General features: G+C 41.5%; 2 protein-coding genes across 5 annotated transcripts in view; one reads left to right on the forward strand and one right to left on the reverse strand.

Moving 5' to 3' along the window:
• LOC124178035 overlaps positions 1–16454 on the forward strand; it is a 108550-nt gene extending 92096 nt beyond the window's left edge. For 2 of the 4 annotated variants that reach the window (XM_046561111.1, XM_046561112.1), the window contains 3 exons: positions 87–907; positions 13055–13191; positions 13651–16454. In XM_046561111.1, coding sequence (XP_046417067.1) covers positions 733–907; positions 13055–13191; positions 13651–16017 — 2679 coding nt within the window. In that variant the 5' untranslated portion in view covers positions 87–732 and the 3' untranslated portion in view covers positions 16018–16454. Of the gene's footprint in view, positions 1–86; positions 908–6311; positions 6416–7028; positions 7350–10063; positions 10242–13054; positions 13192–13650 lie in introns of those variants that run through there. The other 2 variants (XM_046561113.1, XM_046561114.1) reach the window with 2 other exon arrangements.
• Positions 1–25548, reverse strand: part of LOC124178034 (tyrosine-protein kinase transmembrane receptor Ror) — a 125145-nt gene that overhangs the window by 87329 nt on the left and 12268 nt on the right. The window lies entirely within an intron of this gene.

The following is a 25548-nucleotide window of genomic DNA, read 5'->3' on the forward strand; positions in this document are numbered from 1 at the left end:
TGTACATATACGTTTAAGATCGGGAGGAAAATAAGGAAGAAGAATTTTATTGAGTTGAAATTTGATTCGTTTCGTTGTTGTTTCAGATTCTCGAGGTCGGATAAGGTAAGAAGGGGGGGAGAAAGGAGGAGGGAAAATAGGGAAAAGGAGGGAGGGAATTCAGACGTCTTAAGGAATTTCGGGAAAGACGGATGAGAGCTGGAAAATCATTCGGAACACTGCATCGGATGTTCGTGATCGAAGAGCTGAACGATAAATTAAATTTGAAAAGCATCGCGTGACGCGGTGACAACTTGTCTGAAGTTATTTTCTGAAAATTATTCGATTTTTCAATATGCGTCAATGTTCGGGAATAAACGCTTCTGGAGAGGAAAATTCATTTACACGCTACTCGGTGTGAAGTAAAGAAGAAGAAGAAGAAGAAGAAGAAGAAGGTGTTTTGATTTTTTAGTTTTTTTAACGCGAAAGTGAACATCGAACTATGCATTACGATATAAAAATGAATACGGTGTTTCAACGACGATGAACGTGGAAACAAGGGTTGAAAGATAAGAAAGAAATTGTTGAAATAAATCGAGTGAAAAGTTTGATTTCTTTCTTAAACACTGTGACAAGTGCGGTAGAGTGATATTGAGCAGGAAAAAAATTTTGTTTCGTTTGTTCTCAATCCGATCGAGTGACAAATTTACGCAATCTACTTGAATCAAGATTTTGCCGTATTTTGGATCAGCCATGATGGCCGGATCGGGAGTCAACCTTGGGGGCACCGCGATGCTGCGGACCCGCCGAAGAGACATCAGCATAAAACCGAATCGACGTCTCGACCGGAAGTCGTCACGCGGAATGATATACGAGAACGAGGAACTGCGCCTCAGGACGATCAACATAAACGCCGAGGTTGAACAAGGTGAGGAACGATATTTGTCGTGGATTTTTGATTTTTATTAAATATTCGACAATCGCTGATCGATGAATCGATGAAATTTGGCCAAACTTAAAATCAAAATCGAAAACACACTTGGACGAGTTGAATTTGGAACGAGAAACGAAGCTTGAATTCATTACTTTGAAAGAATTTTTTTATTATCTTCATAATCGGAATTTCAAAACAGTCGAGACAAAAAGATGAAAAAAAAAAAAACAAAACTGAATCAATATTCACGATAAGAATCGACTGATTTTTTGGTTTCTGGGCAAGAATTGAACCTCAAATTTGAGAATATCGTTATCAAAAACTTCCTCAGAATTCCGACTTCAGAATTATAACTTGTAGTAATAAAAGGGATAACGAAGTCCAAATTCAGGGCTAGGAAAATTTAGAGAAAAGCGAGCCTGTCTCAAAAGCGTGTACGATCATTTTAATCCGTTAAGGAAACACTTTTTGGAGAATTTTGAGATGTTTTGGACGTTTTAAAATTTTCGTTTTCCTCGCAATGTGGGAATAATTCTATAACGCAAATACCAGCAATTGATTTGTCAGCAAATTTTTACCCCTATTCCACGTACTTGACAATAATTTAATACGCAGTATGTAGGTGTCTTGATAAAATCGTAAAAAACGAAAATCAAAATTGTACTCTGTAATTTACGAAAAAGGAGTATAGGTCAAGAATTCGAATCAGCTGAGAACACGAAAATAACTTTCGTTCGTTCGAGTCCGCGAGTTTCTCGACTCCGTCAGTGAAGGAGCGCGAAATATTTTTATTTTTTTTTTTTGTCAGTTTGGTAAATTTGAGACGCGTTGTTGTGGCAGGCCTGTATTTTTTACTCGACGGTGTTGACGGCTTGCAGCGTTTCGTGGCGCTGCAGACTAGCCGCCTCGGTTATAAACTACAAATAGAAAAGCCCCTCGCCTAGCTTTTGGACTAGCTGGCGAGTCGCCGATGGTCAGCCGAGCCCAGCGCCAGCTGCTCGCCAGAGATTGAAAACTATTTTGGTAAAAACGGCGACGCTTTCCGCAACGGTTGTTTCCCGCCAGTCCGAGTTTCGCAGCTGTCGTAAAATTCCGTGTGCGCGGATCTGCGAATTCCCTGATTCGATTTTTCAATTTTTGTCACTTTTCTTTTCCTCATTTTTCCTCTCCTCGTGAAAAAAGGAAAAGAAAAAAAAAACAGAGTTCCGGGTTGAATTTTTTACTCCTCTCAATTCTTTCCCGACACATTTTCATACCGATGAAAGTTACGCTAGGCCGGAGATATAATTGCGCCGTTGGTGCTGCCGTTGTTTCCGCTATTCTCCGCACCGCCAGAGGGACGATGGATAATTTAGAATTATTCAGAGAGCTGTGAGAAATTCGGACACCACCCACCGCGGCAGTGTCTTAAAGTGCAGAGCGCTAATTGAGTCTGGTTAATTAGCAATTATCCTTGCGAAGGAGAGTTTTACTCTTCAACTTTCTCTCTCTTTGTCTCGAGAGAGAGAGCTTTCGACACCGCTGTTAAAGAAAGGTGAGGAGAGGAGATGAGAGGATATCGGTTTACTGGCGACTGAGAACGTTGCAACAATCTTTGATTAAAATTTCATCAAGAGGCACGTTGAGATGGTAAGATAAGAGAATTATACATTGTTTCAAAGGAAAGTAGAAGCGGAAGAAGATTCTATAATTCTTGATCGAGTATCAAATGGAATCTGTAGCGATCTGGGATAATTTTTTATCAAACTAGAAGTTTAGTTTCTCCGAGAGAAAAAAAAATTTTCACTACCTATTCGTACTGTGTACATTATCCTTCGGATTGATAAATTAAAATTATAACCAGTTGTTCGAATCGTATCGTTCTTCTCGATTCGTTATGATTGACGAGGATAATAAACACCGTTTTGAATCACCTATCATATATTAGCTGACTGATCATAAAATTTATAACAGACTGAATTATTGATGGACTAAGAATTCGATTTGTTTTAGTTTCTAAATTAAAACTCTTCTCTAGTTTTAGTTATTTTTCACCGAATCACACAGAGCAGCGATAGAAATTTCGATATAAGAATTATTTTCAGCACTTTCGAAGTTAACTTTTTTTTAACTAAAAAATCTCGGATCAGCCTGCAATTGATAAATTAACAAATCTTCACTCGACGTAACGTATTTTATATACTACATATAATACCTTTCTACCGCGCATTCTCAGCTTCGTGGCAAAAGGCGGTCGTGTTTAAAATATCTCAGAACACGCGGTCGGTGTTTTCCTCTTTAATAATAAAGCAGGCTGGCTGGCAGCTTCACGCGTTCGTGACTATTCTTATATCAAACAATATGACGTCTTATACCACACGACGCGATGGTCCAGCTCTCAAAATCTTCAACTATTTCTCGGGTTCATATAATCGATCAAAACATATAACCGTCAATTCGGATCCAGCAGAGCTCAGAAAACAAGTGATAGCACAACTTTTTCTCCTCATAAATCTCCTCGATACGATTCAACTCGTTACAAGTCCGCTCGATATATTTCCACTCGTTATAATTCCGCTTGACATATTTGCACTCGTTATGAGTCCGCTCGATATGTTTCCGCTCGTTGTGAATCCATTCGATATAAATCCACTCGCTGTAAGTCCGCTCGTTACGAGACCACTCAATATATTTCCATTCGATATAAATCCGCTCGTTATAAGTCCGCTCGATATATTTCCGCTCAATATAATTCCACTCGTTACAAGGAATCTTTCCCATTGAAATTGATTGAAATAATTTTTTCCATCCGCAAAAATTTATCCGTTTCGCATCACAAATCTCAGAAACGTGTATAACAGGTGCCCAAGACCATCCGGGTGTACAAACACGTGCAATTCGGCTATTCCAAGTTCTTTACAATCCCAGATCGGCGGTCGAGGTCAAACAGCGAGTGCGGAATAGCCAGTTTTTTAATGCCAGAGTTAGGTACACAACGGACTCCGGTATCGCGTCTCGCGCATCAAGGTATCCATTATCCAACAATATAAGCGGAGGGTCTGTTGCAGGCTGCAGCACGCTGCATATGGTTTGTGTAAACGAATAGAGAGTAGTAGCCCGCCGGTATAACGGTAATCGCAATAACAGATTTACCCCGGAGTTGATCTCACGGATACTTGTAACACACTCGCGATGGAAACGTTTGCCTGTCCGCGCAGCAACCTGCGGCAACCGCATCCCAGAGTTCATATCCCATTTCGTCGTCGGTGCAGCATCGCTGTGTTCTCCTCCACCACAGCCTTGAATTTCGATTACGCTATTTCAAAACAAACGCGGCTCTGCAATTTTCCAGAATCGGCAATGGTTATATGAACTTCCGGTTTAACGCCTGTCATCGAACTGTTTGTTTTTATACATATATATTGTGCTTGCATCGGGTTCGAAATCACTGCAATTGCGGCACGATTTTACATAACACGTGATGTAACCGCTGTAGCATAATTTTATGTGAAACAAATATATGAGAAAATTAACCGGCATTTTCCTGCTTACCCATTAAATTCCACGTGTTGTTACATGTCTATTTCTATTTTTTTTTTTTCTTCACCATTCTTCAACGCACCAACATAGCAGCGTGAATCCTATGTACATATGTATATACAATATATATATATACATATATATACCTGTCCAAGCAACGTGTTGTATGTACCATACGTGTAAGCGCGTATACCAACCTGAAACAGAGTAGAAACGAGGGAAACGTGTTGAAATATCAATTGTATAAATAAACGGTGAAAAGACTTGAAAAGTGAGAAGGAAAGAAATGAACAAGACGAGTGAAGAAAAACAAAAAAAAAAAAAAAACGCGGAGAGAGGATTCGCGGTGAAACAGTTTGATCCTTTGAAGTTTTCCTTCGTTTATTTTCCCACTACGCATAGAATCTGCTTCTGCCACCTAAAACGAAAGTTTAATACAATCCTAATCGCGGAAAGGATTTCCATTTTTTTTCTTATTCTCCTTCGGTACTTTTTCTTGTAATGTAAAATTTATCACCTCGGTTTTAATTTTAATTAATCTTCTCATCCTTCACCTTCTAATTATGATCGTTTCTCATTTAAAAATTTTTTTTTTTTGTTTTTCTTGTTTCTCTTCTACTCCAAGTCTGATTTTCGCTCATCTCCCCCCCCCCCACCGTTTTATTTTTCTTCAACTTCCGCCCGATCGGATCAGGGAATTATTCTTCCGCAGCTGCCACACAGCGAGTTCCGTAACTCGAAACTTATTCGAGAATCACCCCTTGCCCCTTATTCTCCCCTACTCTTGTAATTTTTCTTCGACGTTAATTACTCCCGACAACGAGATATTAATGATCAGCTTGCTTTTCGTTCTTGTGCCTATGTACCTCCTGTAAGTAATATGTATGTATGTACGTACATACTCATTTACATACTCACCGAGATATGTATCCAACCATATTTTTCGGGCGAACCGTACGACAAAAAGATCGTGAATCAATGTCGGCTTGTTTTACAAAATCTTTGTAGCCTCTTATATGTACATTTTACATATATCGAAGTTACATGTACGCATCGTATTAGCGTACGTGTATGACATTTTTAGTTTTACACGTGACAGCTTATTATAACTCATTTTACGAACTTTGATTGTTCTAAACTCTTTTTTTATACGTAGGTAATAACAATAATTTCACACAATGTTCTCCGGGGCTTCGAGTACCCTGATAAATTCTTCATTCAGATTCAAAGATCGTTTTATTTTCACAGATATTTATATAATATCTTCAAGATTAAGGGTTTGTACAAACACGTTACAATGAAAGGTGATGTTGAAAACGAGAAATTGAAAATGAATTCAAGACAATAAAATTGGGTAGAAATTATTAAATTCAAGAATTCAGATTTCATTCTGCCGGACGAATATTATATCTTTGCCGATTAACAATGGCTGATTCCTGATCGTTCGTAAATTTTAACCATTGTTTTTGTTTGTTACAACAACTGCGATGTTTCGATGTAATTGTTCGACTGTACTGGAATTTTTCGATGAAAATTGCAGATAGAGAAAAACGTTCTTCGTTTAAAAAGAACCGCTGAGTGAAAAATGTCATGCATTAAAAGCGCGTGCAGAGAGATGAAATCGTTTGCGAAACAGAGTTTAGGTGGTGGTGGTGGTGGTGGTGGTGGTGGTGGTGTAGATATAGTGAAACTACAAAAGATTTAAATAGTTGCGGGTTGGCGGATCGACGAGGACGAGGAGGAGTGAGTAAGGAAACCGTGTTGGAACGTTGATCGAGGAGAGAAGCGAAGAGAAGAGAAGAGAAGAGAAGAGAAGTTAAGTGAAGCTCTGCTCTGCTCTGCTGGTCCAAAGCCGACGTGGTTAGTAGTGTTGCCGTCATGACCAGCCTCGGACACACCTAAGCTTTTTTCTTGAACCCACATGTGTGCTTGATCGAATGACGACGATGCCTGATTCCGAAGTCGATCGTTGATTAGAAGGAGGTTCGTCAATCGGTGATCGATGTACTTTTTCGCCAACACGCGTTACAACTTCGTTATTCGGCTCTTTTGTACGCGTATTAAAAATTTGATTTGCAAACGAGTGACGATCATTTTATTTAGAAATTATAAACAAGAGTTCGGATGACGATTTGATTTTTCGTTTTAAAATAACTTTCGATTTCACTCTGTGAGTATTCAGTTTACTCGAAAAAAGAAGAAAAAATTATTCTCGAGAAATTAGACGAAACACTTTCTTTTTTATCATCGCGCTGCTGCTCACTTTTGGAAAGTACATCTATGATACCGTATTTGCGAAAAATTATTGCTTTCCAAACACGATGTGAACCGTCGTAAAGTGAAGATCTAAACTCATGTTTACAATTTTTCGTGTTTGTATAATTTCTTTTTTTTTTTTTTTTTTTCATCATGATTGCAATCATTTGACGAGAACAAAGAAAAGTTGACAAAAAGTATAGATTCTGAAACGACGAAACTGCTTAAATCGATGCATTCACCGCTTTGTCTTTGTCTCGTATTATACTTTTCACCGATTCCGTACCAGACGCGATGAAATACCCGAAAATTTTTACTAACTGTGATTTTTCTCGTGCAGTGATGGTGATAGTGATGGTTTGATCGTTAATCTTCATTACATAACACGAGCCTGTTTTTGTTCTAAATCTCGCGCGAAACATTCGATCACGATTAACATCTGCCAAAAATTAGATGGGCTGGATCTTTGTGATTTAAAGCTCTTTGTCTTCCCGATATATTCGTAATTCGGACATCCCTTGAACCGTCGATCTTCCATGGAAAGTCAATGTGCGACGGATATTTCGTTACTTCACTTAAGTGTACTCGAGCCATCGTTGAAGAGGCATGGGCACCATGCACAGGAGGCAGCGTGGCACGAGCAAAGGAAAGAGCAGAGAAAGTAGGTCTTTTTACGAGCCGAGAGTTCGTGAGACGAGAAAAAAAAACAAAAAAAAAGAACAAAAATAAAAACACTATTTTCGAAATCATTCGATGAAACGAATTTTTACATTTTTTCTTGCAAAGAGTCGCGTGTGCTTGAGGGTGTAAATCATACGGTGAAAGAGAGTGAAAACTTGAAGGGAGAGAAAGAAGCGAAGAGTTGCGATCAAAATTGTGATTAAAATTTAAAACTAACGTATTCGCGGCGGGCGCGGAAAGTAAGTTTGGACGAGGGGATGGAGAGAAGTAATTAACTCTCTCTCTCCCTCTTCATGTTATATTATTAAATAAAGGAAAAACTTGGAGAAGGGGAAAAATGTTTTTTTTTCCATAGGCAAGATTTTTTACATCTCATATATTTTACCAAGTTGCCTTAACTAGTTTGTTTGCTTTTTTCTTTTTTTTCGTTAGTATTGGTTTTCACACATTTATTAGGAATTATGTATATAATTTAGGTTGGTCCTTAAAAAGGTGATTTTTCAATGTCAACTCACCCAATCCTGAAATTTGCTTCAAGTAATTCAAAAATAATTCCATCAGTTTTTCAGATTTTTATCTTCACCGTGTCGCCAGAGGGCTTTATTTCTCCATTTAACCCTTTAATCCAATGTGCCAATACCAAGTGATTTTTGGAATGCTTGTCCGCGATATTGGATTCGCTTTTTGAATTTGGAAATTTCGAGTTCAGATTCGTAATTAGAGTTTCGAGGAATTATGGAATTATTTTTGCATTACTTCAACTCGATTTCGGAGGCGAGACAGTCGAAATTCAAAAATGATCTTATTAAATTTTTTTAACTCCAGTCCAAACCAATTATGTTTTCATTTATATTTTCATTGGACGTACTTTTTTTCAAACAATTCGGTTTGAAGAAAAACCATACTGAACAAAATCGGAGTGAAGAGAAATGGTGTTGTTTTTTTTATTTGTTTCGTTTTCTTTACATAGGCGGCCTTGAAACGGTCACGTGGATAGTTTTAATCGGTCGTAAAATTCGGTGCGTGATTTTCGTCGATCGGAACGTACACGTTCATCATAGTTTATAATTTTCTTTTTTTCCCGGTGTTTTTTTTTTTCTTCTTCTCTCTCGTGTTTATTATTTCGTTTTGATAGTTACAGATCAAGACGCATCTTTGTGCTAAACATCGATGTTGAAAAGCGATACTGTTCAACGGTCGGTTGTGTCTAAAAACGCCTCGTCCTCCCCTCAGCGGCAATGATATTTTTGTACCCGCAAATCTGTGTACGTGCAATATCGTGATTCGGGTTACACCGGAATACGTCGCGTCGAGAGAGATAATAAAAACAATAACAATAATAAAAATATTGTATACCCTATTCTCGTTGCACAAATTTCTCTTACATTCGGGAGGACGAGAAAAAAAAAAAATAAATGAAAAACAGAATCTTACAGACATCAACAACTCGATCTCTTTTTAATTTGTTCGTCGTTTTATTGTTCGACGATAAAAATTTTTGACGTCTTCGTACCGAAATGTATACAACTATATGTATAATAGATACGCATGGTAGTGGTAATATATGTATATACGTATACACATTCACGTATATATATAATTCTGATAGTGATTCACGTCGTTTGTTCTGGGATTGTCTATTACAGTTGTCTTCATTACGACGATATAAATTCCAGCCTATATATGCATATTATACAATATCGATATTCTCAAGGCTTCTAGAAACACGTTTTATCCATACGGAATGAGTAGCTATAACTGTAGAATCGTTTTTACGCGCATGCGTTAAAATTAGAGAGCAAAAGCGTCGTTTTATCAGGTTGGCCAATCGTCATAAGTTCAGATGACAGTTCGCCGCCGTGCATGTAACCTCGAAAATGTTGGTCATCCTGACGGAACAAATGCATGTCTGCTCTAGAATTTTAGCGCATGCGCGTTAGACGATTCTTTTCTCAGCTAATCACTCTACACGTATACATGTATTTATTATCATTATTATATACGTATGTAGGTACATCATTTCAGTCGGCTTTGTTATTTCCTAGTTCACGTATATATATAATATATATATATATATATGTATATGGAAAATGGAAAAAAAAAGAAAAGAATAACGAAGAAAAGATTGGAACGAAAATAAATCTATAAACTATCGAAGAAGAGAAATAAAAATAATATTACAAAGAGGATATAATACTGTTTTAACATTGTATGTGTCTGCGGGGAAAAATTATAATAAGACGTGATTCTGAGAGAAGCCCACTCGAGAGAGGCAAATTCATTTGCCTGTATACCATCTTTGTTTCGTTCTCTTCCTCACCTCTATATTTTCTCTCATTCTCTCTCACTTTCTATTTTTCGCTCTCAACGCGAATAGGTATCAAAAGCTTCGGCGGGGGAGGGATAAATAGCCGTGCGTGGTTAAAGTTTCAAGATGCAACGAGCATCTTGCGCGATTCTCTGATGCTGCAGTGGCTGGAAAGATGAAAATAGTTAGGCTCGCACAAGCGTTTTAAAGACGCCTCGGACTTCGTACGAGCGACATACAATTAAGATTCGCTCATTCGCGAAGGTTTAAGTCTGAAAAATTCTTACTTACAAGAGCGCAGATTCTCGCTATAGTTTTTTTTTTTTTTGTTGTACCCGGATACACTTGTAACCTTCGGCTATACATTCTCGCCGATTTATCACCCTGTTTTCTTCATATTTATATCCGCGTCGTCATCTTTGCTTCTCGCTATACTCTAATTATATTCTCATTGTTCACGGAACTTTAGTTCACGACCGATCAACTTCTGACACAGTGGCCTGATCTTGTAGTCTCCAGCTTTCCGCAATATTATAATATTGTAATACGTTATGCAGACGGAACGTGAGTTTTAAATTCACTAATATGCTTTTACCTCATTATTTTTTAAGACAAAATATGTGTATACAGTTTAATTACGTATTAATGTATATTATACATGTAATAACCGTACACAGTTTTAAAAGTTTGTTTTTTATTTCTGGCAATACATACTATCCAGAATAAATTAATAACAAAACATATTAACAAAGTATCTGCATTAAGTTAACGACAGGTGGCATTTTTGATTGGGAAAAAGTTAGGATAAAAATTTAAAGACACAAAAAATTAATATCGTCAAGGAATCCGAGCTTAAATTACTCTCAATTTTGTTTTATCGTTTAATTTTAGTTTTTTTTTTTTTTTTTTTTCTCCCAAAGAATACCAAGAAAAATAGGAAAACCTTATTCTTTTGACAGAATTGATATTCCAAAGTTGAACATCTCGTCATCTGCAGGTATATAACATGAGAAAAGAAGATGTGTTACTCGGTCGGAATCTGGACAGCTACAGATAATAGTTGGTTTCAGGCCAAAGAAAACTTTGCACAGGTGTATATATATATATAAAACTATATATCCTATATTTATATATGTACATACATACACACGTCAAGCAGAATTGATGGACGCTTCCGCGGTGAGAGAATCTTCTCATCACATTAGTCACAATTCTTTATGCATAACAGCGGTTTTGTAACAATTCTGAATGTCTCGGAAATGGACAAAGAAGAACAAAAAAAAGAAACAGAACTTTCTAAAATTGGAAACGAAGACAAAGGAGATGTACAGATATTTGTAGATGGATTTTCATTTCAAATTATTTTACGGTTTCTAGCTACCTGCAAATTGTACACATTGCTGATCATACGAGGGCGTTTTGTTTGTTTCGTGTATTGAAAAATTGCATGTATTTTATAATCTTTTAAGACTGTGCTTAGTTTTGTGTTTCAACTTTCCGAGTCTTTGTCGCAGTCCGTCGTTGATATAAAACGTAACAGGTTAACAGTTTAACAACAAAAATAAAAAAATAAATAAAAGTCTATTTCGAACGTGTAAACTTAAAATACGATGTAAGTATACAAAAAGTTGACCCTGAGTTGCGAATTATGTGTTAGATCTCTGCTAAATGACATCAGAGGACAAAATCTACGAGTTTACCAAGCTTAAATAACGTTCGGTATTATAATGCGTACAATTTGTAAATGTGAAATGCGAGTGTGAGCTTGACAGCTTATATACGTTACATATTTTTTTTGACAAGAAAAAAAAAAATCCACGAAACAAATTGAATCACCTTCAATGCACGATGATTGAAAATAATTTATTGATACGAAGCGAATGGCAATCACACGGTTTTTCAAAATTTACTTTATTCCGAGAAACGATTGTAGCGACACGATTTGTGAGAGGAGAAAAAAAAAAATAAATAAAAATGTAAAAGGAAATTATTCAGATGCGTATTCGTTGAAAGTTGGAGGGGCTTAGAATTCTTGACTATCGGAGGGGGAGAGAAAATTCATGAAAAAAAGTTTGAGTGTTAAATCATCGGATCAACGGAGCTTGCAGAGACCAGCAACTTTTACGTGGGTATAGGTTATACGTTGACTCTACACATACATGCGTATGTGAGATTTAAATAAATTAATTTCGTCGACAATATCGCTGTTTCTCTTTATCTCTCTCTCTCTCTCTCACACACACACACACACACACACTCAAGCACTTTAAAACGGGCCTATAAATCGGGATTATATTATACGTGAGCGTTATGAGTGTATGTGGCGCTTTTAAGATTAAACGAATCGCGTACTAAATCCGATTTTCTATCCAAATAAAATATAAAAAATATTACGAGGTAAAAGAATCACGAATTTTTTTTTTTTGTTTTAATTGATTTCCACTCATCTGTTTTCAGAGAAGGTATGATAAATATTTTTTTCTTTTTTTTTTTTAATGATATTGACCGTAATCAGCGCGATTTTTCCGTATCGTATATCGAACAAGTTTTTTCCAACACCGTTCTGCGATTCGTCGCTGTAAGTACCTCCGATATTTGAGCAAGTTGGCCAGATAAAAAAGTCTTTTATCCGATCTTGGAGATAGAGGTATAAGTCGATTTGGTCTTTTCCAACTTTCAGCAAGCCTGAATTGGGCGATCGAAATTTTCCAAATCCCTTCTTACAATTTTTCCAATTCCCTTTGGGAGGTAAAATTGGAAGCTCGGTATCTCGCCTCTCGCGAATCATTTTCTCTCAAAAACACAGACACACACACGTACAAACGTTTCATACAACAAGGTAGGAAATAAGATATCGACGGGGTGTAGATTTCCGTCCATTCTCCAGGTATTGTTCATTGGAACAGATCGAGTTTCCGGTCAAGCGGACAAATTCTTTTTGTCATCATCTCGATTCGTCGTTCGTAAACTTTTCGTCTACTCTTGTCTTGTCTCGTTCTCATCCGGGAGACACGCGTCTAATTCCGGTCTGCTAAGTAATTGAACCTCACCGCTGCTTCGCGGCGATACGTCACTTCCGCGTGAACAAACCTCGTGCCTTGGAGAAAATGATAGGGTTAAATGAAACCTGAGAAAGTAAACTTCCCCTCGCCCTCGAGAAACCATCGATCTTTCTCCTCTTCGTTTGCCGCTCACTGCGTTGACCGAAAGCCGGAAGGATCAGAAATAAGTCCTGTCCCGCAGTACCTTGTCGTCCAGAATTTAATACAAGCGTGTGGCTGGACTTTCCATTATCTTTTTCCCTTTCCGTTTCCTCTCTTAAATCTCATCGTGGCAAGGTTGAACAACCGAAATTACCGCGAATATTTCTGTTCCAGGTCAAAACGACATAAAGAAACTCAGGAGGGAGAACGAGCAGCTAAGGAGGGAAATCTGGAGTCTACGAGATGAATACGACAAGCTTGAGGAACTCGTCAAGTCGCAGAGCGCCCATGGAAGCAGCGATGAACTCGAAGTAAGGATTCGTTCGCTAATTTATTAAACGCCGTTTACTACTACTCCGAAATTGAAGCGGGATTTCATTCTCCTCGGACTTAACGGGGCGATATATTTTTTTTTACTGCCTTGTACGTTTGTTCTGATCTCTTCGTCACGTTAATTGCCAATAAAAGGGCTCTCGCTTCAGAAATTAGAGCGAACTGCTGAACGGCTGCGGAATAGCGACCCTGTCGACCTTTCGTTCCTTGACCCTGCGGGTAATTGATTAACCAAGCCGTTCCTGCAGAGGGAATTTTTCGAAAACGTGTGTGCAAGAAAAGTGGAAGCAACGAACGGAACTAGCTGTAATCGTTCAAGGAATAGCGCAACGCAGTACGATTGTAATATAAAACGATCAGTGGTCACGTTTTCTTGACTGGACTTGGCCGTTTCGACGTTATTTTCGTTTCCTCACGGATGGTTTTCCATTTCTTAGGGTCGCTCCGGGGAAGATGACAACCCGGATGATTCGTACGCGGAGTATTCTGGGGATGAGAACGTAGCTGACGAGGAGGAAGAGGAGGAGGAAGTGGAGGAGGAGGACGAAGAGGAGGTGACGACGGAAAACGGTAGGAGCCACGAGGAGCGCCTAGACAACGCCGAGAACCAGAAGATATCAGCATCGGAGAAGATGAACTCCGGTTCGTTGCACCGTCTCCACGTCGAGTTCGACGATTTATCGATAGTCGACGAGGAGGAGGAGCTCAAGAAGGACAAAGACAAGAAGGAACCGACGGTCGCATCGACTGACGAGGGTCAAGCCACGCGGGAATCCGAGGTCCAGAAGACACCGAGTGACCAGTCGCAAGACGGAGCCTTTCGTTACTTCCCGTCGACCTTCGACCTGCAGCTCGGAACGCTGACCGCGGCCGAACGGCAGTACTTTAACGACTGTCCTTTCGTTTTTCCAAATACGAGCGACCCAAACTACCCGAAAATGGTAATGTCACCGCGACCCACGATGTACAACGGGCACCTAACCCCGTTACCGAACCTTGACACCCCTGGTATCGGACACGTCGACTCGATATTTGGCCCAACAGTCCAAACTCAGGAATCCTCGGTGATTCCGAGTCTCCCCCAGCGGCGGAACATCCGGTTCAAGCAGCCCGTGCGCCTTTTTAAGGACCCCTTTTGCAAGAACCCGAGCTCAGGGACCAGTCCGAACTCTTGCGAGTCGGTCGGTCAGAATGGATGGGACTTCGGAGTGAGGCTCAGGGACCAGGTCAATGAGTCTTCTGCGCCGCCGAGCTCCGCCGATAAGCCGAAGCACTTCTTCGCCCCCCTGCCGTCCAAGATGAGGACTCAGCGAAGCCCCGAACATACCACGACCACCGGCACCAGCTCCAGCAGTGATAAGACGAGCTCGACCGTGGTATCGCGGAACCATGTGATCGGCAAAGGTACCGCTGACGTCTACGTCAGCGGAGGATATCCGCTGGGTGGCGACAGAGAAGGGCAGCCGGGTGCCTTCGTGACCTCGGAGGACCTGCTTATCGAGGGGGCCGGTAATATCGCGTGCAAACAGGGCTCCGGCAATCCGTTGGTGAAGTCACTGTCCTGCCAGGACTTGTCGAGCGATCCCCAGAGTCTGCCGTTCGCTGAGAAACTCAAGATGTTCAACGCGGAGAACCTTGTTGCGAAGAGCGACAACACGCTCGACGCTATATCCAACACCCCCAGGCCGTACAAGAGCCAACTTAATGTCACCTTGAAGCTGCCCAAACCCAGGGTTCCCTCGAGTCCCGATACCCCCGAGATACCCCGACTACCAACCATCAACTACAGGCTCTTCAACAACCCCTTTCTTCAAAGCTTCGAACAGGAATGTAAAAACTACAAGAATTACGCCCCCGTCGAGTCCCCCATAACGCGGCCTCTGTCGGTCCAGGTTAGCGAGGCGGTGCCGCCGTGCAATCCGGTGAACGGATACTCGAGAGGACAGAACCAGCTCGAGAGTGACTCGCGGATGCTGTTGATGGCCGCGAATCAGTTCCGGAATCTGGAATCGGATGCCAATACTGGTGTCCAGTCCACACCACGACTTCCACCGCTTGGGTTCGAGGTGACATCTTTCGAGGGACCGAATCCTCAGAGTCAGCGTCTTTATCACGGGCCGATTGTCTTCCCGGGTGGGATTTCGGGGGCACCAATGGTACCCAGGATGGTCTACGAGGGTGCGAACCGGGTTCCGGCCCAGACGCAGACATCGATAGACGGCGATTCTCACGTCGACGAAACGCAGGATAATCAGACCCCCGGTTCGCCGGTTACGTTGAGGAGGAAACGGACCCTCAGGAAGGAGCGATCGGGGTCGATAAAGGATAAGCGACCGCTATCGCCGGCCGCTCAACGCCGCAAGGATCGCCTAAGGAAGCAGAGCAGTGTCACGTCCAGCACAGATCCGCCACCCGAATCTCCCGCCAAGACTTCGCTCAAGTCGCGAAAGCTCAGCGTTACCACGACCTCGGAGCCCGTTGACAAGAACGAGAGTCGATCCTCTTCATCCGGTCAGGATTCGCCCAAGAAGGCCGAACAACGACGCAGGGTCTCCTTGTATTTCAACGCCAAAAAGAGACCCTCCATCGTTACCACCAGGACCGACCGAAGATCCAGCGTTGAGAGTTCCAGGGAGGGCAGGTTCTCCCTTAGACGCGAAGCGCTCGACGCTACCACGACCAACTCTGAACGGGAGAGAACGAACTCCGTTAGTAGCAGGGACACCGTGTCCAAGGGCAGGAAACTCAGTACCGGAAGTGACAAGGTTCCTTGGTGCGCTTGCTGGGGAAACGGATGTGTTTGATACTGATCAGTTTAAGCTCGTAGCTATAAATTTGTGCCGCTGACTTGTCAAGTTGGTTGAGTTCACTCGCGAATTCAGTTAGGATCGTGGACTTGCAGACGTCAGGTTGAATTATTCTACACTCGGAAATCGAACACTCACAGTTTGCGTGGATTTCCGTTATCGTCTAAGAACTGTACCACGAATAGAGATCAAGTGTTTATTGTATTCAAGTATCGAAAGATGGACTCTTCAAAAACCGCAAAGTGTCGATACCGATTGAAGTAGACCTATTCGTAATTACACAGTCCGTCGGGAGATAATCCTAAAAATTCATCCAATGTCCCGAAAGGAAAAAAAACACCAGAGAAATGAACAATTTACTACTAGACTAGGTTATACATTATATAGGGTATAGGCATTCCACCTAACGAAATGATCGAATATATATGTATAAACGCAACCGCTGACGTCGAAAATTGTATCGTATAAAAAAGAGGAGAAAAAAATTAGAACCCAAGGTAATGAGAGAAATCGGAAACCGTCGTAAGAGTAACGCAATTATCCCGGGTGTCTTCCCGCCTTTATTACGAGGTAACGCATTATAATACATACCTTATACCCACCTAAGATACGTGACAAGGTAGAGACGTCGTTAGGTTGTCGCATCAGCTAACGTTACGATAGTTATACCTGCGTAACATGCACACGCGGACTGTTCCGCACGTCCCAGGAACGTCGCAATCAAAATGTAAATTTAACCCGACAGGCAGGGCAGCCCTGCAGACCCCTTCCCGTAGGGGCGAAAGTACACCACGCCGTGACGGTAGGTACAGGTTCAACTTTGCGGTGCAGTTAGCGATTAGGTAGAGAACTAATTTACTAGATGGCTGACATCCCTGCCTCCCTGTATTATTCCGCCCTTTGTCCGCGTCTACGTAGGTACGCGGCTTTGTCGCAGCAACAACAATGATGATAATGTTCGTAATAATAATGATTGTTATTATTATTATAACAATAAATATTTTATATCATTCGTTCTAATAAAACGTTTTCTCCGGTATTTTTACTACTAGGTATACGTGCCACGAAAATATTGTGTACTTTTTAAGGAGTTTCGAAACTTTTTGTAACATATTTACGTACGTACGTACGTACGCTTGAAATAACACGGGTCTGCATCGTCGTAAGGTAAAAAGGGAAAAAGTGGAGAGAAGAAAAAAAAAAAAAAATTATTCTCAAATATTTGACGAAAGTTTCTGTATTTGATCGCGAGTTTCGGTGTTTCTTTTTTTTTTTTTTTTCCTTGCTTTATTTACAGTTCTTTCGCAATGTTACCGAACTATCAAGTTATCCGTGGGTGCGTGTAATCGATCATTTATGTGTTCAGGTAAATGCGCACCTACGCTTCTAACAAATCACGACCAAGAAAACGCTAATTACTGTAACAATACATCTATCAAATATTGAACTATAAACGCGTTAATGATATGTATATGTATATGCGTGTATATCAAGTGCAGCTATTTCAATTTTTTTTTTTTTTCTTTTATTCTACCGATGCAGATTCGAAAGAAGCGCGGGTGTAAAACGAGTCGTAAAAGACGTTCGCTTGGCTCTTTAAGTCGCACATTAAGCCTATATGTTAATTGAAAAATCTGTACGTTTATAGATTATGCATACGCAGGATACCCGCAGTTAGGTACGCGTGTGTTTCTGTGTCTGAGTACATACATATTTACATGCGCATGCATATATGTATGTGTAAAGAGGAGAGAACGACGGGAACGGTTGGCGATTATCCCGAGCTGTTAAAACGCCTGTTAAGATAATAAGTCTCGATTACGCACCTATCGTAAATTCGTATTCTTACAGGCGTCTCGTAAAACTTCCGTAGCTGAGTGTTAACACCGATGCAGTTGCAGGCGTGTGTAGTATACACATATACACGCGGCACGCGTGTGCGAAGAGGTAGGTAGGCACAGGGTAGGCAGTCAGGAATTATAGCATATATACAGGGATATTCCCTAAGCGTCATTTCGTCGCGGTATTATATTTTACGATATTATTTACACGCGCCTAGATGGGCGTCAACACGTCTCGAAACGTTCAATTAATCATTGGAATATGCGTAAAAAGAAAAGAAGACGGTTAAATCAATTTGACATATACACGCATATGGATAATGGAATTATGGAGAACTGAATGATAATATGGCTAAGAAGAATTTTCAAAAACAATTAATTTTAAATAAATAACCGCAGTGTTCGAAATATTATCTGTACAAGAGTTGATTGTTAACGAATCGTTACAGTGTTCGCGACTCGTGTATAATGTTTGTCGGTGATATTATTTATACACACCGATACAGTAATTCCTGTTTTCCATAAAGATGCACACATAAATACTTATAACTGTAAGGTATACCCGTCGAGAATCTATATAGGCAGGCGCTTTACGAGGCGTTACAAAATGTCAAGCTTCACCTCTTTACCTATCGAATTTACGACACCCCGTCAAATCCTATAAATAAAATCGGTGCCGACTCTTTTCCGTGTATAACGGAAGCTGGGGAAGAATATTTCTCGTTTCGTACGCGATGGTGAAAATTCTAATCCGTGAAGAAGAAAAAGCTCGAGTTAAGAAGCGGACAGATTTAAATAACTCAATTCAGTCAACTAACTTTTGGTTGTATAATAAAGGTAAGCTTCTAGCATGATGCATTTGCATAACGCGCCGGTAAAGTCGGTGAAAAATATTACTTATTTTTACCCTCTTCTAGTTCTTATTTTCTGTTTTTCTTTGCTTCTTTCTCACTGAGGGGTGGAAAGCACAAGGCGTAGCATTTTCTACCCTCAATTGCCACGCAAGTTTATGGTAGTAAAATCTTCGACATATTATTATCGCGACTTTTCTTTATTTATCCTTAAAATTACGGTTTTAAGTCAACAAAATTATCCAAATCGACGATTCAAAGGCTGCGTATAAAGTCAATAAATGTTCCATTTAATCCTATAAGCAATATCTTTTCAATGCGGGGAATAATTCTATCAGTTTTCAGTTTATTAATTTTATTTATTTTTCCTCTTTTTATATCAGTGGCAACTTATTACAATCAAAATTCAATGCCATAAACGTCAAATTCACTATTCAATCATGGAATTTCGAATCAATTTTTTTTTTTTTTTGTTTTTAGACATTTTTATACCGTATTACTGTTACGCCGATAAAAGTCTCAAATTACAGAATTTCGCAACGAGATTTGAAATCGTATGCACTGATGCCTGACGAAAATATCATCCTCTGCAGGCTTGGATATTATACGTGTTGTGCGAGTTTGAGCAAACATCGTTTGATATATACCAATATTTGCGAGACGCGCGTGACGTCTGCGGCTCTCTTGCGGATGTACTTACATTATATATATATATATATTATATATATATATGTATGTATGTATCTCAGCGGTGTAGAGATGAGACTGCAATGTACAGTCCCCATGTACAATGTATACATGCACCTGTACATGACCCATGACCAAATGGTTATGATACCCGAACGTTTGCGTATACCTATACAGAGATACCGAATTCAATACCGATATTCGATGGGAATTTAAACCGGTGCATGGTCCAACAGTGTCTGCGTATGATTTTCAGGCTGCAGACAGGTGTCTGTCTCTCTCTCTCTCTCTCTCTCTCTCTCTCTCTCTCTCTCTCTCTCTCTCTCTCTCTCTCTCTCTCTCTCTCTCTCTCTCTCTCTCTCTCTCTCTCTCTCTCTCTCTCTCTCTCTCTCTCTCTCTCTCTCTCTCTCTCTCTCTCTCTCTCTCTCTCTCTCTCTCTCTCTCTCTCTCTCTCTCTCTCTCTCTCTTTCTCTCTCTCTGCCGTGTAGTCGAAATTGCAAAAAGTACGCATTCAATCATACCTAGGTAGGTAAATACAACCGGAACGCAATGGACCGTGGAAATTGAAAGCCTCCGGCAGTAAAACCGCGGAAACTCGCTTCGAAACCGAACCGAAATCCCATTGAGGGGCTATAGGAGGAAGTAAAAAGTAAAAAAAAATAACAAAAATTCATTGATCATACCAATGCACTCTCTCTTAACGAGCATTTATATTTCCGTTGATCAAAGTGGAAATTTTTCATTTTTATTAATTCTCATCTAAAATTACAATGTACGTATAAAGTGCATCGATTTACTCAATTTAAACGATATTTCGCGCTCAGGAGAGTCTTAAAAATTGACATCCATCTTTTTGTCATCTTCGGAGAAACTTGCGTGGAAAAAACACCGAAAAGGGATAAAGAAAAAACCTTTCACGATGGCTCGCCGCAGCTCGTTGACACGTTGTATGCACACGGGAATGGATTTTTGTTTTTTTATTTATATGCTAGGCAGTCTCTCTTGAAACTGTACAATACACGTGCAGGTTTCGAAAACCGAGGCGCACAAGCTTCATCATTATCATCATCGTCGTCCTCGTCTCAATTTGTGTATGTCTCTACGTTACAATACCTGCACCTGCATACGCGGGCCATAAATTGCTTAATCGTTTGACGTAAGCGGTAAATTTCCTTACGGGGCTACGTATACTCAAGTTCAAGCTCCTTACGTGTGAAATACGACGCGTAGACCGCTCAGAGAGGCAAACGAGTATTTACGCGTATGCAACAACTTGTACATGTATAGGGATGAATTATTTATTCTTGGGTGAAAATCTTTCTTTATCTCTCTCTATATCTTTTCTTCGAAGAGAGAGAGGGAGAGATAAAGTTGGCTACACCCTGGATCAGAACAGCCCCAATTAGCCTCACGATCTGTAGTAACGGACTTACGTTAAACGGGTTTATACCGAGTGAAGAATTCAACGTTGAACACTCTACCGTGATATTTCTGTGGTAGTAAAGAGAGCAACCGTTTTATCCCGTTATAATTTCATATCCAAATATTTGAATTCCCCGCTCATTTTCTGATCCATTCTACTTTTTTGCAGCTCGTTTGAAAGCGGGTTCCTGCTATTGGGTTTCTCCTCCCAGCCCGCCAGACAGCCCGTTCAATTAGCAGAAAGCCGTGCACAGACTAGTCTGCGGAAAATAGTGAAAGGTTTAAAAAGCTTGATTTGCCGAAAGGCACGAGTGTGGGTGAAACAAAGGTGCGCGGAATAACCTGAACACGGAATTTTCGTGTCGCCAACGCGTTTCGTGTTTAGTCCAGATGCGGCGTGGCGATAACCGAGGTATTTCTATTCAGCGCCGATCCCCCGCACCCTCGAACCGACGAACCCGCGTTGAACACAGGTTGCCGCGGTTGAGGGTAACCCTATATTTTGTATATCTTGTCCCGGGATCTCCATAGATCAACCGAATGCCTCGAACAGGGTTTCGGAAAGGAGGGGAGTGCGTCCTGTGCGAGATGGTATCGGTGCCAATATATTTATGACCGTCTCGTCTAATTGGCCCTGGATAAATAAACCTCGTGTCCTGCTTATGGTTATACACGAGTCGAAATCACCTTCTTCTTCGTAGTCCAATCCGTACAGCGAAGTCAACGAGCGCCGGCGGTTAGGCCAAATTGTATTTATTGATTTAACACTACGTCAACGGATTTCATCCCGCCTGTCACAGCAAGTGTGATTGAGCATTTGTAAAGAACGTTTTACAACTTTCGAGTGTAACTATAAATTTTCAACGTTTTTCAACAGCGTGACCGAACGATCTTAAATTAACGTACGGCTGGCGTTGGCGGTTGTTCGATAGTCAGAATTACTTCTGGACTCGGTGACATTGAGTTCGTTTTAATTGCAACGCTCTTGGTTCTTGGCTCCTCAAATTAATCAAACCCTCCCTGAAAGCATCGTATATGTATAGAGTTCATTCTGGAGCGGTCGGTTTGAATTTTTAACCCCTGAAGAAGAACGAAATTAGAAATCCAATCTGCGGATACGAGAACAGAGAAAAATTGAGGGGAGTATGAAAGAAATTGCGAGAGCGACGAAGCGGTGAGAAAATGATATCTGGATCCGTTGTATACCCCGAAGGGAAATCAGAAGGCGGTTAAAATCGTATTCAAATTTATTCGAAACGAACGACGATGATGCCGCGGCGCTTTGAAGACCCGGTGCTTTTTCCTCTCATTCGTCGCTCCCAGCGTGCAGTTTGTGTAATGCGTTGTACCGAGAGGATGATCAAAGTTAGTGGATAATCTTTGGCGAAGAGACAGACTGTGTGTAAATACGGGCACGCAGCACGGGTGGGCTCTCGTGATTTTTAAAGAAGAATCTCGCCGCACTTCCTCAGCTACGCCTCTCTATCTGGTGACCCGGTCGACGGAAGTGAACGTAAGCCAACGTAGCCGGGAGACGAAGAGTGGAATAAAACCGAGGAAAATAGAAGCTGCTGCTGCTGCTGCTGGAGGTAGGTGAAAAGTGAAAAAGGAAATAAAATTAAGGTACACAGACGTCGGAGGAGATGAAAAGAGTTCTCGGTAGTGATAAATAAATGACGTATGCTCCCAGCTCAGCGCGCAGCCTGGATTAGGACTCCACCTAAACCCTCGACACACATCGTGGCAGTCCAGCCCATGCAAGAGAAAGAGAAATGGGAAACCGGGGATGGATGCACTGTGCAGCACGCGCGACCCGGTGACGCGGGATTTCGACGACGGCTGCGGCAGACCGCGAAGCAGGATGTGCGGAGCGGCAGCCGAACGGTAAGCGTTACAAATGCATTTACATATGTTACTCAACCCGGTTTACAATGTATGGATTCCGGACACACGTATTCAAGATTATCCGATTATCCACGCATCTGTGACGGCCGACGGTCTGAGACTTCGGGAGAAGCGCAGCCGGTGCTCCGATCGACCCGGTCCATGAATACCTCGTAATTGGATTCCAAAGTACCTACTCGATGCTACTGGATGTTAACGTCGACCCTATAACGATACTGGCCACATCGAGAAAAACTTCCTCTTCATACCGTTGGGGAGATAAGGGTGAGCATTGGTTTGATAAAAGTTTTGATGAAATTTCTCTCTCCTCGCATGTACGACGGAGGCCTCTTTACTCGAGAGCGAAGACAAGCTCTTCAACTTGGCATCCTACCAAAATAAGTCATCTTACGTATACTGATCAATAGTTGTGAATATGTACGGCTTATACGCTCCATGCAACAGCGCAGATAAGATTACATAAACTTATAATAACTTTGTGACCGAAGATATAGTCACTTCTCTATATTCGGTTGGTCTTGAAACTTTTCCCGAATACCGATCAATGGTCGCTTGTTTAAACCTGTATGCCGATCATCAGCGACTGCGACAGATTCTGCGACCGAGAAGGTAATTGAAACGAGACTGAATCCGTACGCTTCTTGCTATTTATCAAAGTTAATTACTGATCCCTGGCGAGGAACCAAGCTAGAAAACGTTTCGGGTTGTGACCAGGAATCTCTTCTCTTCCGTGCAACCGTGGAACGATAAGACTAAGATCTATAGTTCGCTTGGCTTTTGGCCTCTAGCCGCAGCCTCTACCCTCTCTTTCTCTACTCATTTCTCCCGGGCTCACTCTCTCCTATAACGGATGTCTGAATGGTTACGCTCGAGCCTATTATCTCCAGCTGCGGATGACGTTTGAAGAGCCTCTCGGCGTGGTCCACGCCTGAATACCTCGTAATTGGATTTGACCGTGTTCGTCGTTATTGCAGGGTTTCGGTAGGTACACCCTAACCCTACCCATCCCGAAAACACTTGTCTCCTCCGTACCGCGCGGACAGATTCCACCAAAGTCTCTGTGGAGCGTGGACAGGGTTCTCTCCCTCGTTCCGATATTGCGAAACAGAACTGAAACCACTTCGGAAACGGTTTAGTGGCTCTTCTCAAATGTTTAACCCCGAAATCGTTGATTGAATTATTTCAGGAAAGAACAATTGAACAACAAGATTTGACGTTGATGAAACGCTCAGAGTTTCCGTGGCAATGATCTAACGATGAAAGCAGAGCTGCGCAATGGAGCGGCAAGGGTATCACAGCGAGCACTTAAGTTATACGGTGAATATTAAACTTGCACTTCAAATCCATACCTGTACTGAGTAAACAGGAATGAACGGATGGAATGAATAGATGGATTCTTAAGTGTGCTGGAGCCTGGATGTATACATACTATGGACTGTAAAGAGACGGAGAGAGACAGAGGGAGAGAACGAGAGAGATAGCATCCGGTCAATGATCAGCAGCCCGGGTTGCAGGCTTAATGTGCGTGGGTGATGCGTGATACCTACTGGCTTCAGACGACTTCAACTGCGCGTCGGGATTGCTTCGTCATTCTGTATTCCGCGCGTCTCATTCTTCCTCCAAAGGGCAGAAGACGTGAGACGCCCTGCTGGATCCTGGATCCTATCTGAAATCAATCCTGCCTGTCTGTCTGTCTGTATGCTCTCGCTTCAGACGACTCGGACAAATCGATTTTAACTCCACGCTCCGTGGACTTTGGCTATGGGTACCCGCCTCGATTTCAATGCAAATTGAACAGCACTGCCTAATTTGGCCTCGACCTTCTACCATAAGCGAAAAAGAAACTCAGGGTCAGAAGATGAACTTCACTGCAATGGATTTTTCCGTTGTGTTCCGGAATAATTTTATTCGGTATGCCAACTGTGTTGAGTGGTAAGTGGATTTTTATACCAGCCCAGCGGCGCCAGGTGAAAAGAGCCGAGAAATGCATCTACTAAGGTTTTGGATGCTACATCTGTTCCTTAATTTGTTCCGGTGTTGCGTTGTTATCATCAGTTGTCATCAGTAACGACACTGCGCAACGTCGGGTAATAATAATTAACTTCTGCCCGGTTCAAATTAAGTTTGTAACAAGTTTAGCTTATAGGTCTTACACCGTGGGGCGAGATGATGTTGCAAGGGAGCTGGAGTTGGTAATCAGTCTTCAAGTAAAAGGCGACGCGTTGTCAAAGAAGCAAGAGCTGCTAGTGGTATTCAGCCAACCAAAACTAATTGTAATTAAAATACACGCTGGCGTATAATCATGGCTCTGATGCAGGTTATATACAAGGATTATTAAACGAAACAAGAAGAAAAAAAAACAAAGAGAAAATGTACCAACTGCCTCCAAGGGACCGAGCATAGCCAGCAGCCGACTGTCGCCGGAGAGAAGGAGAAACGAACTTGGTAAATTTTGGATAAATGTGTGCGCCACCCTTTGTGTTTTCTCTTTTCCTTTTCCGTTTGTTGCTTTTCGTCAGGTTACGCAATAACGTCACGCCACCCACCTGATTTCGTGACCTGGATGACCCGCACGGATTTCTTTTCATTTTGCCCTGCCATGCACCGCCTTCTACCCGATATCTTTATGTCGACCTCGAGCACCCCGTCGCGAAAGGACCACCGCAGGACCCTGGAAAGACGGTCACACATGCTGCCCAGACGACACGTAGCCAGTCGTACCCTCCAACGTGGAACCTGAACCATTATCCTCCCTCTCTGGAGCGAAGGGTTAACGCATTCCCCACTTTTATTACTCGGAGGCCGCTTTTCGCTACGTTTTC

The sequence above is a fragment of the Neodiprion fabricii genome, chromosome 3 (assembly GCF_021155785.1).
Source record: "Neodiprion fabricii isolate iyNeoFabr1 chromosome 3, iyNeoFabr1.1, whole genome shotgun sequence".
Lineage (NCBI taxonomy): Eukaryota > Metazoa > Arthropoda > Insecta > Hymenoptera > Diprionidae > Neodiprion > Neodiprion fabricii.